This window comes from Entelurus aequoreus, linkage group LG05, assembly GCF_033978785.1.
Source record: "Entelurus aequoreus isolate RoL-2023_Sb linkage group LG05, RoL_Eaeq_v1.1, whole genome shotgun sequence".
NCBI classification, from domain to species: domain Eukaryota; kingdom Metazoa; phylum Chordata; class Actinopteri; order Syngnathiformes; family Syngnathidae; genus Entelurus; species Entelurus aequoreus.
In genome coordinates this window covers 10,063,628-10,089,294 of record NC_084735.1, presented here as the reverse complement: position 1 = coordinate 10,089,294, position 25,667 = coordinate 10,063,628, and the positions used below count along the sequence as shown (strand labels likewise).

Here is a 25,667-nt window from a genome sequence, read left to right as displayed (position 1 = left end):
GCTTCTCCCTACGTCCGTGTACACAGCGGCGTTTTAAAAAGTCATACATTTTACTTTTTGAAACCGATACCGATCATTTCCGATATTACATTTTACAGCATTTGTCGGCCGATATAATCGGACATCTTAACTTTTTAATAACATTGAAATAGATAAACAGCTCTGATGAATTTCTATATTACTTAAAAGAAAACTGGTTTCGTTGGACAAAATTCTACCCAAACATTTAATAAAGGCAACAATAGAAATATCCAACACTTCCTTTTCTGAAGTCAATCTGTACAGCAGATATAGATCATCTACATCTACTATATGATTTGCCATCAAAAATCGATTAAAAAATGTAAAAAAATAATTTTAAATCGATTTTTGATTGTTTTTGTTATCATATAAGAATTAGCAGGCTAGCTTTTTTTTTTAAGAGATTCATGTACACACCTGAGTAATATTTTGATACTTGATGCATGTTACAGTTAGCATTTTAGCATGCTAACATTGGTATTATAGATATTGTAGCTAGTAATACCTCACCTTCTCAGTGTCAGACTTTTTGGTATTTCACTAATGCTAACTGTAAGCATGCTTGTTGGCATAGTACTGTTAGCATGCTAGTGTTTTTAGCCTTTTTTTCTCATATTTTTGTTACTTAAAGCTACTGTATCTGGCCAGCGTGCTAACTGTTAGCATTTCTGTTCAGCATTCACACACAATTTCTACAGAAATTACATTTTTCTTGTTTTTAGAAAAAAAATCTGCATGTCGTACTGGTTTTGAAGGTGAAAACTGCCAAAATGGCCCCCGCATCCTTTGATATGTCAGTCTGTGGCAAAGTTGCCCCCCTTGTGTATACATCCCATCTTCTAAAACAAACAGACTTTTAAAGTCTTGTACTCAGGAACCACGTCTGATCCGTACAGGAAGTGGTGGACGACTACACGTTCGAGTGTGAGGTCGGGGGTCAAGCCCAGAGGACCAAGGTGTCCATCTTCCAGTCGCTGGGTGACCCGCTGGTGTACGGCAAGATCTACTGCACCAAAGACGCCAAAACCGAGGAGGACGGCACCGACCTAAAGCTCATACATCCCCCGTAAGTTGAGGCTTCCTTCCCAATTTCACCACCACAAAACTTGAAATCAGGGGTCTCTATAGTGTGGCCTGGGGGCCAACTGCAGCCCATAGTTAATTTTTTTAACAGCAAATTCTAAAATGATTGTTTAAAAAAGTGTATTAAAGAAAGAAAACAAAAAAAGTGCAATGTTGACTCTTAACAACACAAAGCTGCCATGAAGGCTGTTTTTTTTTCTTTAGAATTGCCATTGCATACATAATAATAATTATATTATTATTTATTTCTTCTTTATTTAATTGATGTATTTGCAAATACTACTTTGTTTTTCTGCTGTTTTTGTCTTTTTGAGGGGTGGGTGGGTGGTATGGTTGGGATATAAACAAAAAATATTTTGACATTTAGGGCAGACAACGGTTATATGATGTATGTGAATATGACGTAATGGATAGGAATGTCTGATGCTGGATGTCAATAATAAAAAAAAAAAGAAGAAAAAAATAGAATTGTGATTGCTGAAAAAATAATAATGCATCAAAATCAATGTTTTTATGAAATATTGATCTTTTCACGGCTCCAATTACTTCCACTTTGAAATATTTTGGGGAGAAAAGAGTGCATAATTTGTGCGTTTTGCCATATAAAAACAAGCTTTCTTTGACAAAAAGGGCATAAAGCAAAAACGTGAAAAAAATCATTAAAACTTATGATTGACAGATAGATCTGAAGTTGATCTAGAGACGTATGCATTGAAAGTAAAAAAAAACAATTATGACTTATTTTTAACACTTTTATTTAATTTTGGGTCCCCAAGAATTTTAGGGGGATTTTATTTTTTTAAACTGTCATGGCTCAAAAATAATAATGAATCAAAATCAATGTTTTTATGAAATATTGACCTTTTTTTCACGGCTCCAATTACTTCCACTTTGAAGTATTTTGGGGAGAAAAGATTGCATAATTTGTGCGTTTGCCATAAAAAAACAAGCTTTCTTTGACAAAAAGGGCAAAAAGCAAAAACGTGAAAAAAAATCATGAAAACTTATGATTGACAGATAGAAGTGAAGTTGATCTAGAGACGTATGCATTGAAAGTAAAAAAAAAATTATGACTTTTTTTTAACACTTTTATTTAATTTTGGGTCCCCAAGAATTTTAGGGGGATTTTATATTTTTAAACTGTCATTGCTCAAAAATAATAATAAATCAAAATCAATGTTTTAATGAAATATTGACCTTTTCACGGCTCCAATTACTTCCACTTTGAAGTATTTTGGGGAGAAAAGATTGCATAATTTGTGCGTTTGCCATAAAAAAACAAGCTTTCTTTGACAAAAAGGGCATTAAGCAAAAACGTGAAAAAAATTATGAAAACTTATGATTGACAGATCGGAAGTTGATCTAGAGACGTATGCATTGAAAGTTAAAAAAAAAAAAAAAAAAAAGATGGCTTATTTTTAACACTTTTATTTAATTTTGGGTCCCCAAGAATTTTAGGGGGATTTTATTTTTTGAAACTGTCATTGCTCAAAAATAATAATAAATAAAAATCAATGTTATGAATTATTGACCTATTTAAGGCTCCAATTATTTCACATCAAATATTACACTTTGAAATAATTTTTGGGGGTAAAATATTGCTTATTTTGTGTTTTTGCCATAAATAACAGTTTAAAAAGGGCATAAAATATATATTTTTGTTAAGTGTTTTTTTTCTATCAACAGATAAACCTGAAGTTGATGTAGAGATTTAAGCGATGAATGAAAATATATTTACAATTTTTTTTTTTTTCGATGACTGAGACCCTTCCGTATTGTTTTTGGAAATGAAAAATACCAAAATGGCCCCCGCAAGTTTTGGTTTTTAAGTTTGCGACTCTTAATAGAAAAAGCTTGGACACACCTGCGTTAAATGATTGTCTGGTTCAAACACTGATGACATCTATTAAACAGACGAGAAGCAAGGAATCATGCAGAGACAGAGTTCAATTTGGCTCAATGAGGAGACACGTGTTTTGGGCTGTATTCTAGTTACAGATCCAAACTACGTTCTAGAAGTCCAGCCCACGTGCTTCCTCTATTTATTTGGGAGGTCCCTGTTTACATCACTGAAGCTGTCGCTGAGGGAAGGGGGTAATCTCAACAACTCCAGTTAGACACAATATATGATTATAAAAAAAATAAAATGTGTTGACGCTGGTGATATCGCCTTGTCTCTGCTCTGTCTGCGTCACGGCGGTGTTCCGCCTTGGCAGTCAGCAGGCCGTTCCTGGACACAAACACTGATACCAGACTGGCTTGCAATCTTTTGGATTGCCAGCTTTGCACAGACAAAGAAAAATACCACTTCAGCACAAATTGACAATAATTATAGCAACGGCCCTTAAGCATAAAAGTTGTGTGATAATATATACATAATTATTCTAACAATAATCGACTGCTACTGTCCTTGCAGGTTCCTTATTGGCTCCAAGATCGATGCAGACAGGTGAGTCAGACTTCGGTTTAAGACTCTTTACGGGAACACTGCTCATAATTGTGTGTGTGTCAGGTTCCTCACGCAGTACAAGGGCGTGTACGAGAAAGACGTCAAGTGTCAGGTCAAGATGTCCCACAACTCAGGCAGCCTGGCGCCGACGCCTCCCTCCCCCGCCAAGGACGAGGTGGGTGTGTCCCTGAGCGTGCGAGGGGAGGGGCTACGCCGTCACGAATAAACGTGACGTGTCATGTGCGGGGTTTAACGATATCAATGCCTTCAGGCTGACGGCTTTTCTCCGCTCGTCCAGGCGTCCCTGTTGGGAAAAGGGGTGAAACACCGGCCCCCTCCCATCAAACTGCCGCCAGGATCCGGCAGCAGTTCCTCAGGTACGTCTGTCATGGCTGAAAGGGGCCCGTCAATTGTAATCAGGGAATTTTCGTAACGGGGAAACATGCCGTGTTGAATGTCCAGGGTGAGTGGAGTGTGTGGATGTTGGAACGGTTCAAATCGGATGAGAAATGTGGGATGTGCAGTAAGTTGTATATTTCCCATTCATTGTCAATGGGGAGAAAATTCCGTGAAAACAGGGAATTTTGGGAAAAGGAAACATGGTTTGAGTTTGGTAAATTGGAAGAGTAGTGTGTGTGGATGGTTGCAAGGTCGGAATGGGGTTTAAAAGTGGCGCAAAATTTTGAGAATATAGGGCATTGTAGAACTATGAATGCGTCCATTCATGTAAATGGGAATTTCCTGGAAATTTAGGACATTTTCCTGGAAATGTGGGAAATTTTTGAAAGTATTAATACAAGCACAATTGTCCTAGATTATATGAATGGGTTGGTGTTGGAATTTTTGGAATCGGTTGGAAAATGTTGACATATTAGCAGTTTGAATTGAGAATGGGTATTTCATCATCCCTGGAATTTCGGGGAAACCAGCAATTAGTACAGGAAAAAGTAAGAGGATTGTTTTAAAGGTGGAATGGTCAAAAACGGTTGAAAAATGGGAATTTTGAAACCTTTCCAGGAAGAGGTGAAAATAGGGCTTTGGAAAACACATTCCTGAAATTTTTTGGAACTTTTTTTAAGTCGTCCTGAAAACGGTACTTTGATTGTCCAAGGTGAGTGGAGTGTGTAGATGTTGGAACGGTTCGAATCGGGTGAGAAATGTGGGAGTTGGGCATGTTTGAAAATTGCCACGTTCATTTTTAACGAGTAAAATGTCCCAGAAAAGAGGGAATTCTGGGAAAGAGACAACATGTTTTGCATTCGACATATTAGAAGAGTAGTGTGTGTGGATGGTTGAAAGGTCGGAATCGGGTTTAAAAATGACGCAAAATTTGGAGAATATAGGGCATTGTAGAACTATGAATACGTCCATTCATTTAAATGAGAATTTCCTGGAAATGTTTTAAAATATAGATACAAGCACAATTGTCCTAGATGATATGAATGGGTCGGTGTTGGAATTTTTGCAATCGGTTGGAAAATGTTGACGCAGTAGCAGTTTGAATTGAGAATGGGTATTTCATCATTCCTGGAGTTTCGGGAAAACCGGCAATTTGTACGGACGAAACAGGAGCGTTTGTTGTCCCAACTAAGAGGAATGTTTTGAAGGTGGAATGGTCAAAAACGGTTGAAAAATGTGGATTGTGAAAACTTTCCAGGAAGAGGTGAAAATAGGGCTTTGGAAAACACATTCCTGGAATTTTTTTGAACTTGTAAAATGGTAGTTTTGGTTTTCCAAGGTGAGTGGAGTGTGTGGATGGTGGAACGGTTCAAATCGGATGAGAAATGTGGAATATGCAGTAGGTTGTATATTTCCTATTCATTGTCAATGGGGAGAAAATTCCGGGCAAAACCGGGAATTTTGGAAAAGGGACAACATGTTTTGCATTCAACATATTGGAAGAGTAGTGTGTGTGGATGGTTGAAAGGTCGGAATCGGGTTTCAAAATGGAGCAACATTTTTAGAATATAGGGCATTGTAGAACTATGAATACGTCCATTCATTTGATGGGAATTTCCTGGAAATTTGGGAAAACCAGGAATTTTTTAAAATATTAACACAAGCACAATTGTCCTAGATGATATGAATGAGTCGGTGTTGGAATGTTTGGCATCGGTTGCAAAATGTTGACGTAGTAGCAGTTTGAATTGAGAACGGGTATATCATAATTCCTGGAGTTTCGGGAAAACCGGCAATTTGTACGGACAAAATAGCAGCGTTTGTTTTCCCACCTAAGAGGAATGTTGTGAATTGGAATGGTCAAAGACGGTTGAAAAATGTGGACTGTGAAAACTTTCTAGGAAGAGGTGAAAGGAAAACAAATTCCTGGAGTTTTTTTTAACTTGCAAAATGGTAGTTTGATTGTCCAAGGTGAGTGGAGTGTGTGGATGTTGGAACGGTTCTAATCGGGTGAGAAATGTGGGATATGGAGTGGTTTGTATAATGCCCATTCATTGTCAAGGGGGGGAACAAAATTCCTGGTAATTCCGGGTAATCAGGGAATTTTTGTAACCGGGAAACATGCTGGCTAGAATGTCCAGGCTGAGTGGAGTGTGAGGATGTTGGAACGGTTCAAATCGGATGAGAAATGTGGGATATGCCGTAGGTTGTATATTTCCCATTCATTGTCAACGGGAAGAAAATTCCGTGAAAATCGGGAATTTTGGGAAAGGTAAACATGGTTTGGGTTTGGGGTACGTGAAGAGTAGTGTGTGTGGATGGTTGAAAGGTCGGAATCGGGTTTAAAAATGGTGCAAAATCGAACTATGTATACGTCTATTCATTTAAATGGGAATTTTCTGGAAATTTGGGAAATCCGGGAATTTAAAAAAAATAATACAGGCACAATTGTCCTATATGATATGCATAGGTTGGTGTTGGAATTTTTGGAATCAGTTGGAAAATGTTGACATAGTAGCAGTTTGAATTGAGAATGGGTATTTCACAATTCCTGGATTTTCGGGAAAATCGGGAATTTGTAAGAAAAAAAACTAGGAGAAATGTTTTGAAGGCGGAATAGTCAAAAACGGTTGAAATATGTGGATTATGAAAACTTTCCAGGAAGAGGTGAAAATAGGGCTTTGGAAAACACATTCCTGGAATTTTTTTGAACTTGTAAAATGACAGTTTTGATTTTCCATGGTGAGTGGAGTGTGTGGATGGTGGAGTGGTTCAAATTTTTAAAAGTGGCGCAAAATTTTGAGAATATAGGACATTGTAGAACTATGAATACGTCCATTCATATAAATGTGAATTTCCTGGAAGTTTGGGACATTTTTGAAAATATTAATACAGCACAATTGTCCTAGATTATATGAATTGGTTGGTGTTGGAATTTTTGGAAATGGTTGGAAAATGTTGACGTAGTAGCAGTTTGAATTGAGAATGGGTATTTCATAATCCCTGGAATGTTGGGGAAACCAGCAATTAGTACGTAAAAAGTAAGAGGAATGTTTTAAAGGTGGAATGGTCAAAAACGGTTGAAAGATGTGAATTTTGAAAACTTTCCAGGAAGAGGTGAAAATAGGGCTTTGGAAAACACATTCCTGGAATTTTTTTGGAACTTTTTTAAAGTCGTCCTGAAAATGGTAGTTTGATTGTCCAAGGTGAGTGGAGTGTGTGGATGGTGGAACGGTTCGAATGTGGGAGTTGGGCATGTTGGAAAATTGCCCCGTTCATTTTTAACGGGCAAAATGTCCCAGAAAACCGGGAATTCTGGGTAATCCGGGAATGCAAGCTGACACTAAGTTTTGATCCATAATGTCTGTAGTATTTTTTTTTTACAAAATAAAAAAATATCCAAACACAGTTGAACTTTGATTTACGAACTCGCCCGTTCTGTTTCTCTCCCTCTGTCTGCTCCTTACTTGTCACTTCTCTGCCGTTGTTAATGTGTGCATAATGCTTGTTTAAATGTTCATTATTGTAGCAATATGGTTGTTAAAGTTGAGGATTGATTGGCGCAGGTTATTTTTTTTACTTTTTATTTTAATTTTATTTTTTTACACAGAAAGTTGATGCATCCCTTACTTCAGGGTTTCCCCTACATGTAGTAGATTGTGGCGTCCCGCCACAGCAAAATAAAAGCAACCACACCTTAGAAACGTGAGTTTTTCACGTTAAAACAAATTATAGTAAGGTTTAAAATAGCCTATTGTTTGCACACTATTGACTAGGTGGTGCACCGAAATTTGGCCGCCGAAAAAAAGAGCAAAACATGATGCAAAATGATATAATATAGGAAAAAGTATCAATATATGTCAATACTAATTAACTATAACACAGGTATGTATAGACTTTTTTAGCCTATTGAATGAAAACATATGCATCATCGCAGGTTATGCAAATTATATGATGACATCATATTGACCACGCCCCCACCCTTATAGGTATGTTGGCAGTCTGGGGAAAAGCCTGCACTTATAATAATAATAATGGATTAGATTTTATGTGTGTTTGATACACAGTACTGTGTAGCACTTGATATTGTGTACAAACCTTCACTAAAATATGGACCTTTGTCAAGGCTGGAACCAATTATTCATATTTACCTTGTTTCTTATGGGGAACTCATCACTATACAAACCTTTCTATTTACCATCCATGTTCAAGAAACAATTACATCTGTAAATCGAGGTTCCACTGTATCCCCTTCATACTTAGACTTTCAAATGTTTTATATATTTTCTCATTACGTAATGTATTTTTCTTTCCTTTTTTTGAGTTTTACTCTTGTTTTTTTGTTGAAGGCCAACAAAAGTTGAGGTTTGGTCCGCAAAAGGCCCCCTGGCCGCACTTTGGACACCCCTGTAAGAACTAATGATAGTGCACTTTGTCTCCTATAACACACGTTTTGTCTTTATATACATGTATTCTGTCCATTTTCAGCGTTGGTTTTTTACAAAATAAAACAATTCAAAAACATTTTGTTATGCGGCCCTTGGTTGAAAAAAAAAAGTTTGAACACCCCTGCTCAGAACTATTGGTTTTTCCTGCAGGTAATCCATACGGTTCCCAAACCACCAGTGGTCTTCTCAAGTGCCCTACGCCCCCACCTGCCAAAGGCCCGCCTCTGAGCAGGAAGCACTCCATGGAGCTGGGTCAGGTGGGCCTGCTGTCACCTGCCTCGCTGTCGCCAATGAGCTCCACGCAGAGTGAGTACCCCCCATACACATCATGAAATGATCATGACACTTGTTCATTTTGAATATCAGTCCAATATCAGCAAAAAAAATCGAATTGTATGAGCTCAAATGTAAAAATGTGTGATATCATGTGCGATACAAGCAGTCCTGCAGTGTGTTTACTTGTGTGTGTGATATCATGTGCGAAAAGAGCAGTCTTGCAGCGTGTTTACTTGTCTGCGATATCATGTGCTGTATGAGCAGTCCTGCAGCATGTTTACTCATGTGTGATATCATGTGCTATACAAGCAGTCCTGCAGTATGTTTACTCGTGTGTGATATCATGTGCTTTACAAGCAGTCCTGCAGCATGTTTACTCGTGTGTGATATCATGTGCGATACAATCTGTCCTGCAGCGTGTTTACTTTGTGATCTCATGCGCGATGCAAGTCGTCCTGCAGTGTGTTTAATGGTGTGGGATATCACGTGCGATACAAGCAGTCCGACAGTGTGTTTACTTGTCTGCGATATCATGTGCTGTATGAGCAGTCCTGCAGCATGTTTACTCATGTGTGATATCATGTGCAATGCAAGCAGTCCTGCAGCATGTTTACTCGTGTGTGATATCATGTGCAATGCAAGCGGTCCTACAGCATGTGTACTTGTCTGCGATATCATGTGCTGTATGAGCAGTCCTGCAGCATGTTTACTCATGTGTGATATCATGTGCAATACAAGCAGTCCTGCAGCATGTTTACTTGTGTGTGATATCATGTGCAATGCAAGCGGTCCTACAGCATGTTTACTTGTCTGCGATATCATGTGCTGTATGAGCAGTCCTGCAGCATGTTTACTCATGTGTGATATCATGTGCAATACAAGCAGTCCTGCAGCATGTTTACTCGTGTGTGATATCATGTGCAATGCAAGCGGTCCTACAGCATGTTTACTTGTCTGCGATATCATGTGCTGTATGAGCAGTCCTGCAGCATGTTTACTCATGTGTGATATCATGTGCAATACAAGCAGACCTGCAGCATGTTTACTCGTGTGTGATATCATGTGCAATGCAAGCGGTCCTACAGCATGTTTACTTGTCTGCGATATCATGTGCTCTATGAGCAGTCCTTCAGCATGTTTACTCGTGTGTGATATCATGTGCGATACAAGCAGTCCAACAGTGTGTGATATCATGTGTGAAAAGAGCAGTCTTGCAGCGTGTTTACTTGTGTGTGATATCATGGGCGATACGAGCAGTCCTGCAGCGTGTTTTCTTGTGTGTGATAGCATGTGTGATATGAGCAGTTCTGCAGCGTGTTTACTTGTCTGTGATATAATGCGCGATACAAGCAGCCCCGCAGAGTTTACTTGTGTGTGATATAATGTGCAATACGAGCAGTCCTGCAGCGTGTTTACTTGTGTGTGATATCATGGGCGACACGAGCAGTCCTGCAGCGTGTTTTCTTGTGTGTGATATCATGTGTGATACAAGCAGCCCTGCAGTGTTTGCGTGTGTGTGATATAATGTGCGATACCAGCAGCCCTGCAGCGTGTTTATTCGTGTGTGATATCATGTGCGATTCAAGCAGTCCTGCAGCGTGTTTACGCGTGCGTGATATCATGCGCGATACTGAAAGTGATCTGGAGATTAAAGGTGTTGAATAAAAAATAAATACAAAAAATGTCATTCTTGAGACTGAGAGCCTTTGGGGTCTCCGGGGGACCAAACTTGAGGGAGCCCAAAGAGGTAAAAAAAAATGTTGTAATAGTTTTGAAAATGAAAAATATTAATATTATGTTTTGATTTTTTGGTGGAAAAAGTTTGGACACCCCTGCTATGATCATGTCCGTGTTGTCCCCCTGCAGGATCAGGCACCTCCAAGCCCTCCACCCCCACCAACACGCCATGCTCAACGCCGCACCCCGCCGACCCCCTCTCTGCGACGCCCATCCCTTTGGAGGCTTCGGCGCTGCAGAGCCAGTCACAACCCGCCCTCCTCGCGCCGTTCGCCCAGCAGCAGCTCACGCTCAGCCAGCCCCTGCCCGTCATGACCATCCCCCTGCCTACCATGGGCACCTCCATCACCACGGGGACCACCTCGGCGCAGGTCATGGCCAACCCGGCCGGCCTCAACTTCATCAACGTGGTCAGCTCCGTCTGGTAAGCTGCGGGCCTCCTCGCTCGGCCGCGGTCGGACGCTAGCGAGGGGTTTGATGGCACGCTCTGATGTTTCGTGCAGCAACCCCCAGACGCTGATGAGCAGCTCCAACGCCGTGCTCGGCCCCGGACTCAACCTGAGTGGACTTCTGCCGTCTGGGGGCCTGATGCCCTCCATGCAGCCGGCCACACAGACCGGTAAGTTGGGATCTGAGGAAACAATACACAGGTCTTCAGCTAGGTGGCAGCACTGCTCGAACATGAAATACAGTGATAAGATGTCAGGGGGGGGCGTGAGGAAACAATACACAGGTCTTCAGCTAGGTGGCAGCACTGCTCGAACATGAAATACAGATGTCCTTTCACGTTTAATTACTATTAGACTAGTGTTTATAGTAGGGTGGGCATGATAAGATGTTAGGGGGGGCGTGAGAAAACAATACACAAGTCTTCAGCTAGGTGGCAGCACTGTTGGAACATGAAATACAGATGTCCTTTCACGTTTAATTACTATTAGACTAGTGTTTATAGTGGGGTGGGCATGATACGATGTCGGGGGGGGGGGGGGCGTGAGAAAACAATACACATGTCTTCAGCTAGGTGGCAGCACTGTTTGAAAATCAAATAAAGATATCCTTTCACGTTGCATAATCATTAGACCAGTGTTTATAGTGGGGTGGGCATGGTAAGTTGTCTGGGGGGGCGTGAGAAAACAGTACACGTGTCTTCAGCTAGGTGGCAGCACTGTTCGAACATGAACTACAGATGTCCTTTCACGTTTAATTACTATTAGTCTAGTGTGTATAGTGGGGTGGGCATGATAAGATCTCAAGGGGGGGCGTGAGAAAACAATACACAAGTTGGATACAATACACAGGGGACACATGTCTCCAGCTAGGTGGCAGCATTGTTCGAACGTGAAATACAGATATCCTTTCAAGTTTTACAATCATAAGACCAGTACTTCTTATATAGTAGGGCGGATGGGCGCATGATGACATGTCAAGGGGCGGGGGGCGTGAGAAAACAATACACAGGTCTTCAGCTAGGTGGCAGCACTGCTCGAACATGAAATACAGATGTCCTTTCATGTTTAATTACTATTAGACTAGTGTTTATAGTGGGGTGGGCATGATAAGATGTCGGGGGGGGCGTGAGAAAACAATACACAAGTCTTCAGCTAGGTGGCAGCACTGTTCGAACATGAAATGCAGACGTCCTTTCATGTTTAATTACTATTCGACTAGTGTTTATAGTGGGGTGGGCATTAAAAAATGTTGGGGGGGGGCGTGAAAAAAACAATACACAAGTCTTCAGCTAAGTGGCAGGACTGTTCGAACATGAAATACAGTTGTCCTCTCATGTTTAATTACTATTAGACTAGTGTTTATAGTGGGGTGGGCATGATAAGATGTCAGGGGGGGGCGTGAGAAAACCATACACATGTCTTCAGCTAGGTGGCAGCACTATTCGAACATGAAATACAGATGTCCTTTCACGTTTAATTACTATTACTGTGTGTGTAGTGGGGTGGGCCATTAAGACCAGTACTTCTTATATAGTAGGGCGGGCATGATGACATCTCAAGGGGGGTCTAATAGTTTAATTACTATTAGACTAATGTTTATAGTGGGGTGGGCATGATAAGATGTCAGGGAGGGTGTGAAAAAACAGTACACAAGCCTCCAGCTAGGTGGCAGCACTGTTCGAACGGGAAATACAGATTTGAAAAGTTTTACAATCATTAGACCAGTGTTTATAGTGGGGTGGGCAGGATAAGTTGTCAGGGGGGGCGTGAGAAAACCATACACAAGCATCCAGCTAGGTGGCAGCACTGCTCACCCCTGAAATATAGATATCCTTTCAAGTATTCTAATAATTAGACCAGTGTTTATATAGTGGGGTGGGCATGATAAGTTTTCAGGGGGGGCGTGAGAAAACAATACACAAGCTTCCAGCTAGGTGGCAGCACTGCTCAAACATCAAATAACGGCATCCCTTTCAAGTGTTATCATTAGATTAGTATTTATGTGGTGAGACGAGCATGATAAGGTGTCGGGGAGGTGGGGGGGGCGTGAGAAAGACCTGCACAGGACCAATCATACTATGTCCGGGCTCATATCCACAATTCCTAATCACCAACAACAATTGTTCCAGGGAGTCACTTCGGCCTGAACAGCAGCACGGGCCTGCGACCACTGAACCTGCTGCAGGTAACACCTTGGGACTTTTTTCTTTCTCTCCTCCCCTCCCTGCCCCTCTCACGCCCCCCCCTGTGATTACACCTGCAGATCCCCACCGGTCCTCTCATCTTTAATCCCGTGCAGCAGCAGCAGCTCTCCCAGTTCTCCCCGCAGAGTCAGTCAGCCACTTCCAGCCCTCAGCAGCAGGGGGAGACGGTGAGTCGATACGGCACCGCAGACCAATCCTTCGGTACTGCTGTGTTGAGACCTGGCTTGTTTTGGTGCCGGAGTCGCTACTACCGGGTGTCAATTCATGTCAAATCAAACGGTGCTACACTTTGATACAAGTATGCTCGGTAGAAAACACAAAGTGAGGCTCAACTCTTCCAAAATGTGCTAGCGTGATGCTAATTTACATAGGATTTGCCATAGACAGGCTACTGTTAGCATTAGCGATTTTACATGGCGATTTCAACACCTTCAGATTTGGTAGTGAAAACGACAACCTGTGTTGGCAATAACGGCGTTGAAGTAGAACGTTATTTTTTTCAGTTACGAGTAACTGTGAACGTCCAAGCGTTCGCACACGTTATTCTACACCCAAAAAAGTCGTCAATTTATTATTATGATTCTTCCACAAACGTTTGCTGGAGTCCACAGCCCAAAGTTTGCATCCGATCAGAACCGTTCAGGTATCAAAACGTTCGGCTCGATCGGGAATTGTGTGCTCACCATAAAAATTGTTCGAAAATATTTCGGATTACCCAGAATTCCCGGTTTTCTGGAACATTTTTCCCGTTGAAAATGAGCGGGCCATTTTTCTAACTTGCACACCTGCCGCATTTCTCACCCGATTCGAACCGTTCCACTGTCAACACCTTCCACTCACCTTGGACAATCAAACTACCAAGTTAAAAAAAAATCCAGGAACTCCCCAAAATCCCGTTTTTTTCAAAGCCCTGTTTTCACCTCTTCCTGGAAAGTTTTCACAGTCCACATTTTTCAACCAAATACAACCATCAAAACATTCCTCTTAGTTGTGACAACAAAAGTTTTTTTGTTTGTTTTCTTTTCGTACAAATTCCCGGTTTTCCCGAAAGTCCAGGAATTCCGAAATACCAATTCTCAATTCAAACTGCTACTACGTCAACATTTTTCAACCTATTCGAAAAATTCCAACACCAACCTAGTCATATTATTAAGGTAGCTAGTATCAATCATTTTTAAAAAATTCCCGGTTTTCCTGAAATCCCCAAATTTCCAGGAAATTCCTTTTCAAATGAATGGACGTATTCAAAGTTCTATGATACCCAAAATTCTCGAAATTCTGAGGTACCTTTTACCCGATTCGGACCTTTCAACCATCCACCCACACTACCCTTCTAAGTTGCCGTTATGATTATGGTGTGAATTGATATCAAACAATCACGTTAGCTATTTGATGGGACTACTTTAAATTGTTAATATAGGCTACTGAGTCTCATTTCTTAACATAGTCTGCTAGTGGTGTGCCTCTGGATTTTTTCCAATGAAAAAAACGTGCCTCGGCTCAAAAAGGGTTGAAAAACACGGGGCTAGAGGACTGAAGGGCACTCAAGTTGAAAAAAAAAAAAGGAAAAATTAGCGGTAAATAGAAAGTCAAACAATAACACACCTTCTCCTTGTATTTTTTTTAATTTTTTAAAAAACTTTTTAATATGACCTTCAGTGAAGAAAATTCCATAAATTAGCCACACTGTTTTATAAGCCGCAGGTTTCAAAGTGTAGGTAAAAAAAAGTAGACTTATAGTACTTTTTTCAGGTAAGATGACCAACACTGACTACAACTAAGATGAATGTTACGATCAAACAGCACAATACTTACAGCATAATCACTTTGTAGGGCGCAACGTAACACATTCAGTTTCATGGAAAAAAGCTACTTCCTGGTTAGACAACATACCTGTCCGGTGCCTCCGTCTAATGTCTTGGAAGTGCAACGGATTTATTTTTTACAAAATAAAAAGATGGCCTCCACACACTTTGAGTTGGTGAACGCCACAAAAACAGAAAGCACCTCCCGTGTGCAAATGTGACAGCTGCTCTCTGGTCCGCAGGGCGATCAGTGCGCCGATGCAAGTTTAGGAAACCAGCAAACTGCCGTCATCAATTTGGGCAGCTTCATGTCCCCGCAGGCAGCAGGTAGGACGCCTCCCTCGCACAGTAGCCTCCTTTCGTCTCCCGCCTCTGTCCCCTCGAAACCACACCATTCACATCTCCTAAAGAACCCTCCATAACTGACATCTCCCAGTGGTTCTAGAATGTTCTGTAGCCCCCCCACCCCATCATGCCGCTTGTACTTACGGAGGTTCCTTTGTGTCTTTATTACCAAAGATTAGATTTTTGTTTTTACTTCAAATTATGCTGACAATTTCATTGACTACACATTTGTGAAGCAAAACATTCAGTTTGTTTACATTCAGTGTGAAAAAAAAAAAAAAAAAAAGTCGGTGTAAAAAAAAATTCTGTGTCTTAAAATTCCATTAACTTATGCTGACAATTTCGTTAAATAATTGTTTAAAAATTCAGTTTGTTGAAATAAAAAAAAATCACTGCAAAAAAAGATTTAGTGTAAAAAAAAAAATACAGTGTAAAAAATTCAGTGCAAAAATAGTCGGTCCGTGTCACGTGACTTCAAACTTGACTCCTCATTGGCTGGGTCTGAGGCAGGATCGATTGCTTCAGTCATAATAGATAAATAAATAGATATAAATAGATTTTTAAGCCACAAACATTTCTGCACTGAATTTGTATATACTATTTTTTTACATTGAAATTATACACACTCTTTTTTTTGTTTTTATACACTAGGTTTTTTTTTACACCATTTTTTTATTTGATCAAATTATGCTGGCAATTTCATTGAATTAAATAATTAGTGAGCAAAATGTGTTTAAAAATCCTGTTTGTTCAAGTTTAAAAAATCACTGTAAAAAGATTGTGTCTAAAAATGCAGTGTAAAAAATTAAATGCAAAAATAGTCGGTCCGTGTCACGTGACTTCAAACTTGACACCTCATTGGGTGGGTCATAGGCAGAATCGATTGCTTCAGTCTTAATTAGATTTTTAAAGCCACAAATATTCAAATATTATTTATATACGGTACAGTATATTTTACACTGAATTTTTATACACTTTTTTTTTGCACTGAATTTTCATTTGATCAGATTTAATTGAATTTTGTTGAATACAATTTTGTGAGCAAAATGTGTTAAAAAGTTTAACATTTAAAAACAATCACTGTTAAAAATATATATATTTTATCAAATTACGCTGACCATTTCGTTAATTAAAAATTAGTGATCAAAATTCGTTTGAAAATTCAGTTTGTTGAAATGAAAGAAAAATTATAATTTAAGATTGAGTTCTGAATTTTTATACAGTTCTGAATTTTTATACAGTACAGTATATTTTACACTAAATTGTTATACACTTTTTTTTGCACTGAATTTTTATTTTCCATCCATCCATTTTCTACCGCTTGTCCCTTTTGGAGTTGCGGGGGGTGATGGAGATTTAATTGAATTTCGTTGAATACAATTTTGTGAGCAAAATTTGTTTAAAAGTTTGTTAAAATTTAAAAACAATCACTGTAAGCCACAAATATTTCTGCACTGAATTTTTATACAATATATGTTTTATTATAGTATGTATAGTTTTTTTTACACTATTTTATTTTATCATTATTTTTTCATTAATTAAAAATTAGTGATCAAAATTTGTTTGAAATTCAGTTTGTTGAAATGAAAAAAAAAAAAATTTAAGAATGAGTTCTTAAAAACTTAGTGTAAAAAATGTCAGTGCAGTAAAATTCAGTGCAGAAATATTCTGTCCGTGTCACGTGACTTCATACTTGACACCTGATTGGCTGGGTCTGAGGCAGGATTGATTGCTTCAGTCTTAATTAGAATTTTAAAGCCACAAATATTTTTGCACTGAATTTTTATGCAGTACAGTATATTGTACACTGAATTTTTAAACGCTTTTTTTTCTCCACAGAATTTTTATTTTATCAAATTTAATTGAATACAATTTTGTGAGCAAAATTTGTTTAACAGTTTGTTAAAATTTAAAAACAATGACTGTTAAAAAAAAAATTAAGCCACAAATATTCTGCACTGAATTTTTATCCAATATATTTTTTGTTAGAGTATGTCTAGTTTTTTTACACTGTTATTTTATTTTATCAAATTACGCTGACGATTTTGTTAATTAAAAATTAGTGATCAAAATTCGTTTGAAAATTCAGTTTGTTGAAATGCAAAAAATATATATAATTTAAGATTGAGTTCTTAAAAAATTAGTGTAAACAATTTCAGTGCAGAAATATTCTGTCCGTGTCACGTGACTTCATACTAGACACCTGATTGGCTGGTTCTGAGGCAGGATCGATTGCTTCAGTCTTAATTGGAATTTTAAAGCCACAAATATTTCTGCACTGAATTTTTATACACTATATTTTTACACTGAATTTATATAGTCTTTTTTTTTTTTTTTTACATTGAATTTTGATTTGATCAATTTATGCTGATGATTTCGTTGAGTAAAATTATAGAGCAAAATGTGTTTAAAAATTCAGTTTGTTGAAATGAAAACAATAACTGGTAAAAGATTTTTAAGCCACAAACATTTCTGCACTGAATTTGTATACACTATTTTTTTACATTGAATTTATATGCACTTTTTTTTTGCACTGAGTTTTTATACAATTGTTCTGGTTTTTTTTACATCATTTTTTTATTTGATCAAATTATGCTGGCAATTTCATTGAATCATTTGTGAACAAAATGTGTTTAAGAATCCAGTTTGTTAAAATTTTAAAAATCACTGTAAAAAGATTGTGTCTAAAAATTCAGTGTGAAACATTCAGTGCAGAAATATTCGGTCAGTGTCACGTGACTTCAAACTCGACACCTCATTGGCTGGTTCTGAGGCAGGATCGATTGCTTCAGTCTTAGTTTGAATTTAAAGCCACAAATATTTATGCACTGAATTTTTAAACACTATCAGATTATGCTGACAATTTAATTGAATAAAAATGTGTAAGCAAAATTTGTTTGAAAAATTCAGTTTTAAAATTTTTTTTAAAAATCACTGTAAAAAGATTTTAAAGCCACAAATATTTCTGCACTGAATTTTTATATACAGAATTTTGTATTTTATCAAATTACGCTGACAGTTTAATAGAATTGAAATTTGTGAGCAACATTTGTTTAAAAATTCAGATTGTTGAAATGAAAAAAATCACTGTTAAAAGATTTTGTGTAAAAAAATTCAGTGCAGAAATATGTCACATGACTTCAAACGTGACACCTCATTGGCTGGTTCTGAGGCAGAGTTGATTGCTTCAGTCTTAATTAGAATTTTAAAGCCACACATTTTCCTGCACTCAATTTTTAAACACTATACTTTTACACCGAATTTATATACACTATTTTTTTTTGCATGTAATTGTTTACACATATTTTTTTAAAGAAGATTATGCTGACAATTTTATTACATGAATATTTGTGGGCAAAATTTGTATAAAATTTCAGTTTGTTAAAATAGAAGAAAAATCATTGTAAAAAAAAATTTAAAGCCACAAATATTATACACTAAATTTGTTTTACACTGAAGTTTTATTTTATCAAATTATGCTGTCAATTTCATTGAATCAAAATCTGTGAGCAACATTGGTTTAAAAATTCAGTTTGCTGAAATGAAAAAAAATCACTGTTAAAAGATTTAGTGTAAAAAAAAAAATAGTGTAAAAAATTCAGTGCAAAAATATGTCACATGACTTCAAACGTGACACCTCATTGGCTGGTTCTGAGGCAGGGTTGATTGCTAGTCTTAATTAGGATTTTAAAGCCACACATTTTTCTGAACTCAATTTTTAAACACTATACTTTTATAGACACAATTTCTTTGCATGTAATTGTTTACACTATTTTTTTAAAAGAAGATTATGCTGACAATTTTATTAAATTAATATTTGTGGGCAAAATTTGTATAAAATCTCAGTTTGTCAAAATAGAAGAAAAATCATTGTAAAAAGATTTTAAAGCCACAAATATTTCGGCACTGATATTTTTATACACTAAATTTGTTTTATACTGTATTTTTATTTGATCAAATTATGCTGACAATTTCATTGAATAAAAATCTGTGAGCAACATTTGTTTAAAAATTCAGTTTGCTAAAATGAAAAAAATCACTGTTAAAAGATTTAGTGTAAAAAAAAATACAGCGTAGAAATATGTCACATGACTTCAAACGTGACACCTCATTGGCTAGTTCTGAGGCAGGGTTGATTGCTTCAGTCTTAATTAGAATTTTAAAGCCACAAATTTTCCTGCACTCAATTTTTAAACACTATACTTTTACACCGAATTTATATGCACAATTTTTTTTGCACGTAATTGTTTAAACATATTTTTTTTAAAGAAGATTATGCTGACAATTTTATTAAATGAATATTTGTGGGCAAAATTTGTATAAAATCTCAATTTGTCAAAATAGAAAAAAAATCATTGTAAAAAGATTTTAAAGCCACAAATATGCTACACTAAATTTGTTTTACACTGAAGTTTTATTTTATCAAATCATGCTGACAATTTCATTGAATAATAAAAATCTGTGAGCAACATTGGTTTAAAAATTCAGTTTGTTGACATGAAAAAAATTGACTGTAAAAAGATTTAGTGTATGAAATTTCAGTGTCACATGACTTCAAACTGGACACTTCATTGGGTGGTTGGATTGCTTCATTTGAATTATTATACACTGATGGATTTTTTACACTGAATTTTAAAACATATTTTTATTCAACGAAATTGTCAGCATCATTTTATTATAGAAGAAAAAAGTGAAAAATAAATAAACAGAATGACGGTGATGAAGACACAACTTCCCTCCTTCTCTCTCTTATTGTATCACCCTCCATGTTTTTTTTATTTTATTGCTTCTCTCCCTGTCGTGTCACGTCTCCCCTCTGGCGGGGGTCTCCCCATCCTCAGTGCTGTCCCAGTTGGGCTGCGGGCCGGACGGGTCTGGGCCCCCGCTGCCGTCTCCGAGGCTCCAGCAGCAGCAGCAGCATCAGCAGCCTCACATCCAAGTAACTGTGACACACACACGTGCAGGCGGCCATACTGGATGACGTCAGCTCCATCTGTGTCGTCTGTGGTCATCAGCACGCCGCTGACATCACAACCCCTGTGGAGTTGGCCCTATGCAAACAACACTGCCGTGTGTCTATTATACTTCTGATGTTATCAACATGGTGTTATTATTATGTCTAGTGCGGTTCTGATGTTATTAACGTGTTATAGGTTTTGTTATCATAACCAGCCCAACTATTATAGTTTTTATGTTATTAACATGTTATTATTCATAACCAGTGTTTCCCATAAACTGCCAAGATAACTGTGGCGGTGGGGGCGTGTTCACCATGACATCATCGAGTAATTTGCATAATTTACTACAATGATTTGATTTTCTCTAAAAAGGCTCAAAAAATGTATACTTACTAATTAATAATAACAGTTTTGTTTTAAACGTCCATCCATCCATCCATTTTACAATATAATTACAACACTTTATGTACATATTTATATACAGATTTGAACAATAAGTTATTCACTGAAATATATTTATCAATTGCGGTTCTTACAAAAAATATATCTTATAAAATATAAAAGCTAAAATGTCTCAAAGCTCTGCCCCTTTAATTAGTGCATACTAAATAATTTAACTTTAGCCTACTACTACAACCATATTATTTACCAGCAACATAAAGTGAAACAGAGGCATAGGTGTCCTGCCACAGTCACTAACAAATAAACAGAAAACAGTAGTGGTGGTAGATAGACACAGAGCTTCATCAAACATCTGATCCACTGAACAAAGAGCTCCAAAAATCTTGAACTTTAGACTGCCATCAGTTTTACTCCCTACACTTAACCATGTGTTTCCTACTGCCTGCAGACTTTGCACCCTTTGTTATATACACATGTTGTGTTTCTAATATAAATACATTTAATAAAGTCAAATACAAATAAGGCAACAAGAGAGGTATCCTACACTTCTCTTATGTAAAGTAAATCTGAACAGCCGATATGGGCATCTACATCAACTATATGATTTGCCTGAGAAGCTGGAGAGGACAAAAAAAAAAAAAAAAAAATATTTTTTTATTTGTGGCGGACGTAATTCTTTCGTGGCGGGCCGCCACAAATAAATGAGTGTGTGGGAAACCCTGATAACAGTCCAACTATTATAGTGTTTATGTTAGGGGTGTAACGGTACGTGTATATGTATTGAACCGTTTCGGTACGGGGGTTCCGGTTCGGTTCGGAGGTGTACCGAACGAGTTTCCACACGGACATATTAAGTAGCGCAACGCACGTTGTGTAAAAAATGCACACCTAAGCACACCAAACGGCATGCTAGCAGCTAACGGGCTAGGATAGACTGACCATACGTCCTCTTTTCACCGGACATGTCCTCTTTTGCGGAGCTGTCAGGGCGGAGTTTCTTAAATGCCTCAAATGTCCGGCATTTTGAGTTATGGTTGCGTGTATTTTTAATGTACGTTCAGGGTTAAGAAGGGGTTAAAAACAAAACAAATTGTGCGCGCAGCAGCATTGATGAGGGAGGTGCAGACAGAGAGAGAGAGAGAGAGAGAGTGAGTTATAATAAACGCGCATGCGTCGCCAGGCTCTGCTTATTATCCATAGATTTATCACATTTAATTTTTTATTATCTATAGCAGGGGTGTCAAAAGTGTGCCCCGGAGGCCATTTGCGGCCCACAGCTAATGTTTTAAAGGCCCACGGCACATTCTAAAAATACTATTAAAAAAAATCAACAAAAACATAAAAAAAGTGAAATAAATAAGCTTAAAGGTTAAATGTAATTTAGAAAAAGTTGCAATGTTGACTAATAAAATAAAGCTGTTTTTTTTTCTTTCAAACTGTCATTTCTCAAAACATAATATTGAATCAAAATCAATGTTGTTATGAATTATTGACCTATCCAAAGTTCCCATTACTTCACATCAAATATTCCACTAAGAAAAATATTTTTGGTGGAAGATTTTGCAAATTTGGTAAATAAATAACCAAAAAAATTATATTTTGTTGTTTTCTTACTGTACAAAAAATGAACCGAACCGTGACCTCTAAACCGAGGTACGTACCGGACCGAAATTTTTGTGTACCGTTACACCCCTAGTTTATGTTATGTATAATAAGTTAATAACATAAAAACTATAATAATAGATTAACTATTACAGGGTTTATGTTAAGTTGATAACATAAAAAACTATAATAATTGGGCTAGTTATGAATAATAAGTTAATAACATACAAACTACAATAGTTGGTCTGGTTATGAATAATAACACGTTAATAACATAAAAACTATAATAGTTGGGCTGGTTATGAATAATAACTATAATAGTTGGACTGGTTAATAATAACATAAAAACTATAAGAGTTGGGCTGGTTATGAATAACACTTTAATAACATTAAAATCTATAATAGTTGGACTGGTTATGAATAATACGTTAACAAAAAAACAACTAGGCTGGTTATGAATAATAACATGTTAACATAAAACAACTATAATAGTTAGGCTGGTTATGAATAATACGTTAACATAAAAAACAACTAGGCTGGTTATGAATAATAACATGTTAACATAAAACAACTATATAAGTTAGGCTGGTTATGAATAACATAAAAACTATAATAGTTGGGCTGGTTTTGAATAATAACACGTTGATAACAAACAACTATATTAGTTTGGCTGGTTATTAATAACTATAATAGTTGAACACGTTAATAACATTAAACTTTAATAGTTGGGCTGGTTATGAATGTTAACATAAAAACTACTAGTTAGGCTGGTTATGAATAATAACACTTTAATAACATTAAAAAAAACTAATAGGCTGGTTATGAATAATAAAATGTTAACATAAAAACTATAATAGTTTGGCTGGTTATGAATAACACTTTAATAACATTAAAATCTATAATAGTTGGACTGATTATGAATAATACGTTAACATAAAAAACAACTAGGCTGGTTATGAATAATAACATGTTAATAACATAAAATAACTATAATAGTTAGGCTGGTTAATAATAACATAAAAACTATAAGAGTTGGGCTGGTTATGAATAACACGTTAATAACATAAAAACTAATAGTTGGGCTTATTATGAATAACATGTTAATAACAAAACTATAATAGTTGGTCTGGTTATGAATAATAACACGTTAATAACATAAAAACTATAATAGTTGGACTGGTTAATAATAACATAAAAACTATAAGAGTTGGGCTGGTTATGAATAACACTTTAATAACATTAAAATCTATGATAGTTGGACTGGTTATGAATAATACGTTAACATAAAAACAACTAGGCTGGTTATGAATAATAACATGTTAATAACATAAAGGAACTATAATAGTTAGGCTGGTTAATAATAACATAAAAACTATAAGAGTTGGGCTGGTTATGAATAACACGTTAATAACATAAAAACTAATAGTTGGGCTTATTATGAATAACATGTTAATAACAAAACTATAATAGTTGGTCTGGTTATGAATAATAACACGTTAATAACATAAAAACTAATAGTTGGACTGGTTAATAATAACATAAAAACTATAAGAGTTGGGCTGGTTATGAATAACACTTTAATAACATTAAAATCTATAATAGTTGGACTGGTTATGAATAATACGTTAACATAAAAAACAACTAGGCTGGTTATGAATAATAACATGTTAATAACATAAAACAACTATAATAGTTAGGCTGGTTATGAATAACAACATAAAAACTATAATAGTTGGGCTGGTTTTGAATAATAACACGTTGATAACAAACAACTATAATAGTTTGGCTGGTTATTAATAACTATAATAGTTGGACTTGTTAATAATAACACGTTAATAACAGTAAACTTCAATAGTTGGGCTGGTTATGAATGTTAACATAAAAACTACTAGTTAGGCTGGTTATGAATAATAACACTTTAATAACATTTTAAAAAATTAATAGGCTGGTTATGAATAATAACATAACAACTATAATAGATTGGCTGGTTATTAATAACTATAACAGTTGGACTTGTTAATAACACGTTAATAACATTAAACTTTAATAGTTGGGATGGTTATGAATGTTAACATAAAAACTACTAGTTAGGCTGGTTATGAATAATAACACTTTAATAACATTAAAAAAAACTAATAGGCTGGTTATGAATAATAACGTGTTAACACAAAAACTATAATAGTTTGGCTGGTTATGAATAACACGTTAATAACATAAAAACTAAGAGTTGGGCTTATTATGAATAACATGTTAATAACAAAACTATAATAGTTGGTCTGGTTATGAATAATAACACGTTAACATAAAAACTATAATAGTTGGGCTGGTTATGAATAACTATAATAGTTGGACTGGTTAATAATAACATAAAAACTATAAGAGTTGGGCTGGTTATGAATAACACTTTAATAACATTAAAATCTATAATAGTTGGACTGGTTATGAATAATACATTAACATAAAAATCAACTAGGCTGGTTATTAATAATATGTTAATAACATAAAACAACTACCGTATTTCCTTGAATTGGCGCAGGGAATATAGTATTCGCACGTCTAGAATTACTGCCGGGTCAAACTCGTTTCTCAAAATAATTAACGCATGCTTGGCCTTATCGCCGGTTTATTATTGAAGCTGGATCAAATTCGTTTCGCAAAATATTAATTTTATTATCGCATGTCTATAATTTTCGCCGGGTCAAACTCGTTTCGCAAAATATTTAGCATATGGCTAGAACTTCCACCGGGTCAAATTCGTTACGTCACGAGTGACGCATCTGTCCTCATTTTCAAAATGGAGGAAGCTGCTTTCAGTAGTTTACAATCGCACAAAGGAAAAAAGATAAAGAGCTTTTCAATAGGATTTAAGGTTTAAGCTATTGAATACCGGTACAGTATGCTAAAGAGAACAGTAAGCAGCTATGTTTTATTAATATACCGTAGCTGCGTGTGTGAAATACTGTATAAGTCATTAAATGACTCCCGCCTCCTGGTGGTAGAGGGCGCTGCCGCGCTAGTGATCCTTCTTGCGACTTCCGGTACTGCAGAAGAAGTGAACACACGCAGCAAGAGATTTTTTTTTTTTCCTCTGCCTGAACTTTTAACATGGAGGATTACATACCGGTATCTAAAATAAAACAGTTTTCTAAACTGGACTTTCAATCGAAGCAGGAGGTAATAATTAAAGGAATATCTCCATCGAAACAGAGACTTTTAAAACTGAAGAAAGAAAATAAGGAAGACTTCTATAAACAAGTTATCGATGCTTTTGGTCAGAAGGAGCTGCAAATGGACTCCATTTATAAGTACAGGTAAGACCATAATAACGTTTTTTTTAATTAAATGTGCTTTTCATGATGGTATGCTTACATCACACTCAAAGCGCACGCCTAAATTTTATGGATTCCTTTTGGTAAACGCCGGAGTGAGAAGAGGTTTTAAAATAATTACCGCATGCACGGCCATCCCGCCGGTTTCCGGTAAACGCAG

The 25,667-nt window shown here is 36.6% G+C and overlaps 1 protein-coding gene across 3 annotated transcripts in view; it reads left to right on the top strand.

The window, feature by feature from the left end:
* The window catches only part of LOC133650147 (transcription factor SPT20 homolog), a 45,351-nt gene that overhangs the window by 17,923 nt on the left and 1,761 nt on the right, over positions 1-25,667 (top strand). Inside the window, exons 13-23 of one of the 3 annotated variants that reach the window (XM_062047049.1) lie at positions 918-1,087; positions 3,521-3,553; positions 3,617-3,728; positions 3,852-3,930; positions 8,551-8,706; positions 10,543-10,837; positions 10,917-11,032; positions 12,992-13,047; positions 13,126-13,233; positions 15,114-15,198; positions 20,058-20,155. In XM_062047049.1, the coding sequence (XP_061903033.1) occupies positions 918-1,087; positions 3,521-3,553; positions 3,617-3,728; positions 3,852-3,930; positions 8,551-8,706; positions 10,543-10,837; positions 10,917-11,032; positions 12,992-13,047; positions 13,126-13,233; positions 15,114-15,198; positions 20,058-20,155 (1,308 nt within the window). Of the gene's footprint in view, positions 1-917; positions 1,088-3,520; positions 3,554-3,616; positions 3,729-3,824; positions 3,931-8,550; positions 8,707-10,542; positions 10,838-10,916; positions 11,033-12,991; positions 13,048-13,125; positions 13,234-15,113; positions 15,199-20,057; positions 20,156-25,667 lie in introns of all 3 variants that reach the window. The other 2 variants (XM_062047048.1, XM_062047050.1) reach the window with 2 other exon arrangements.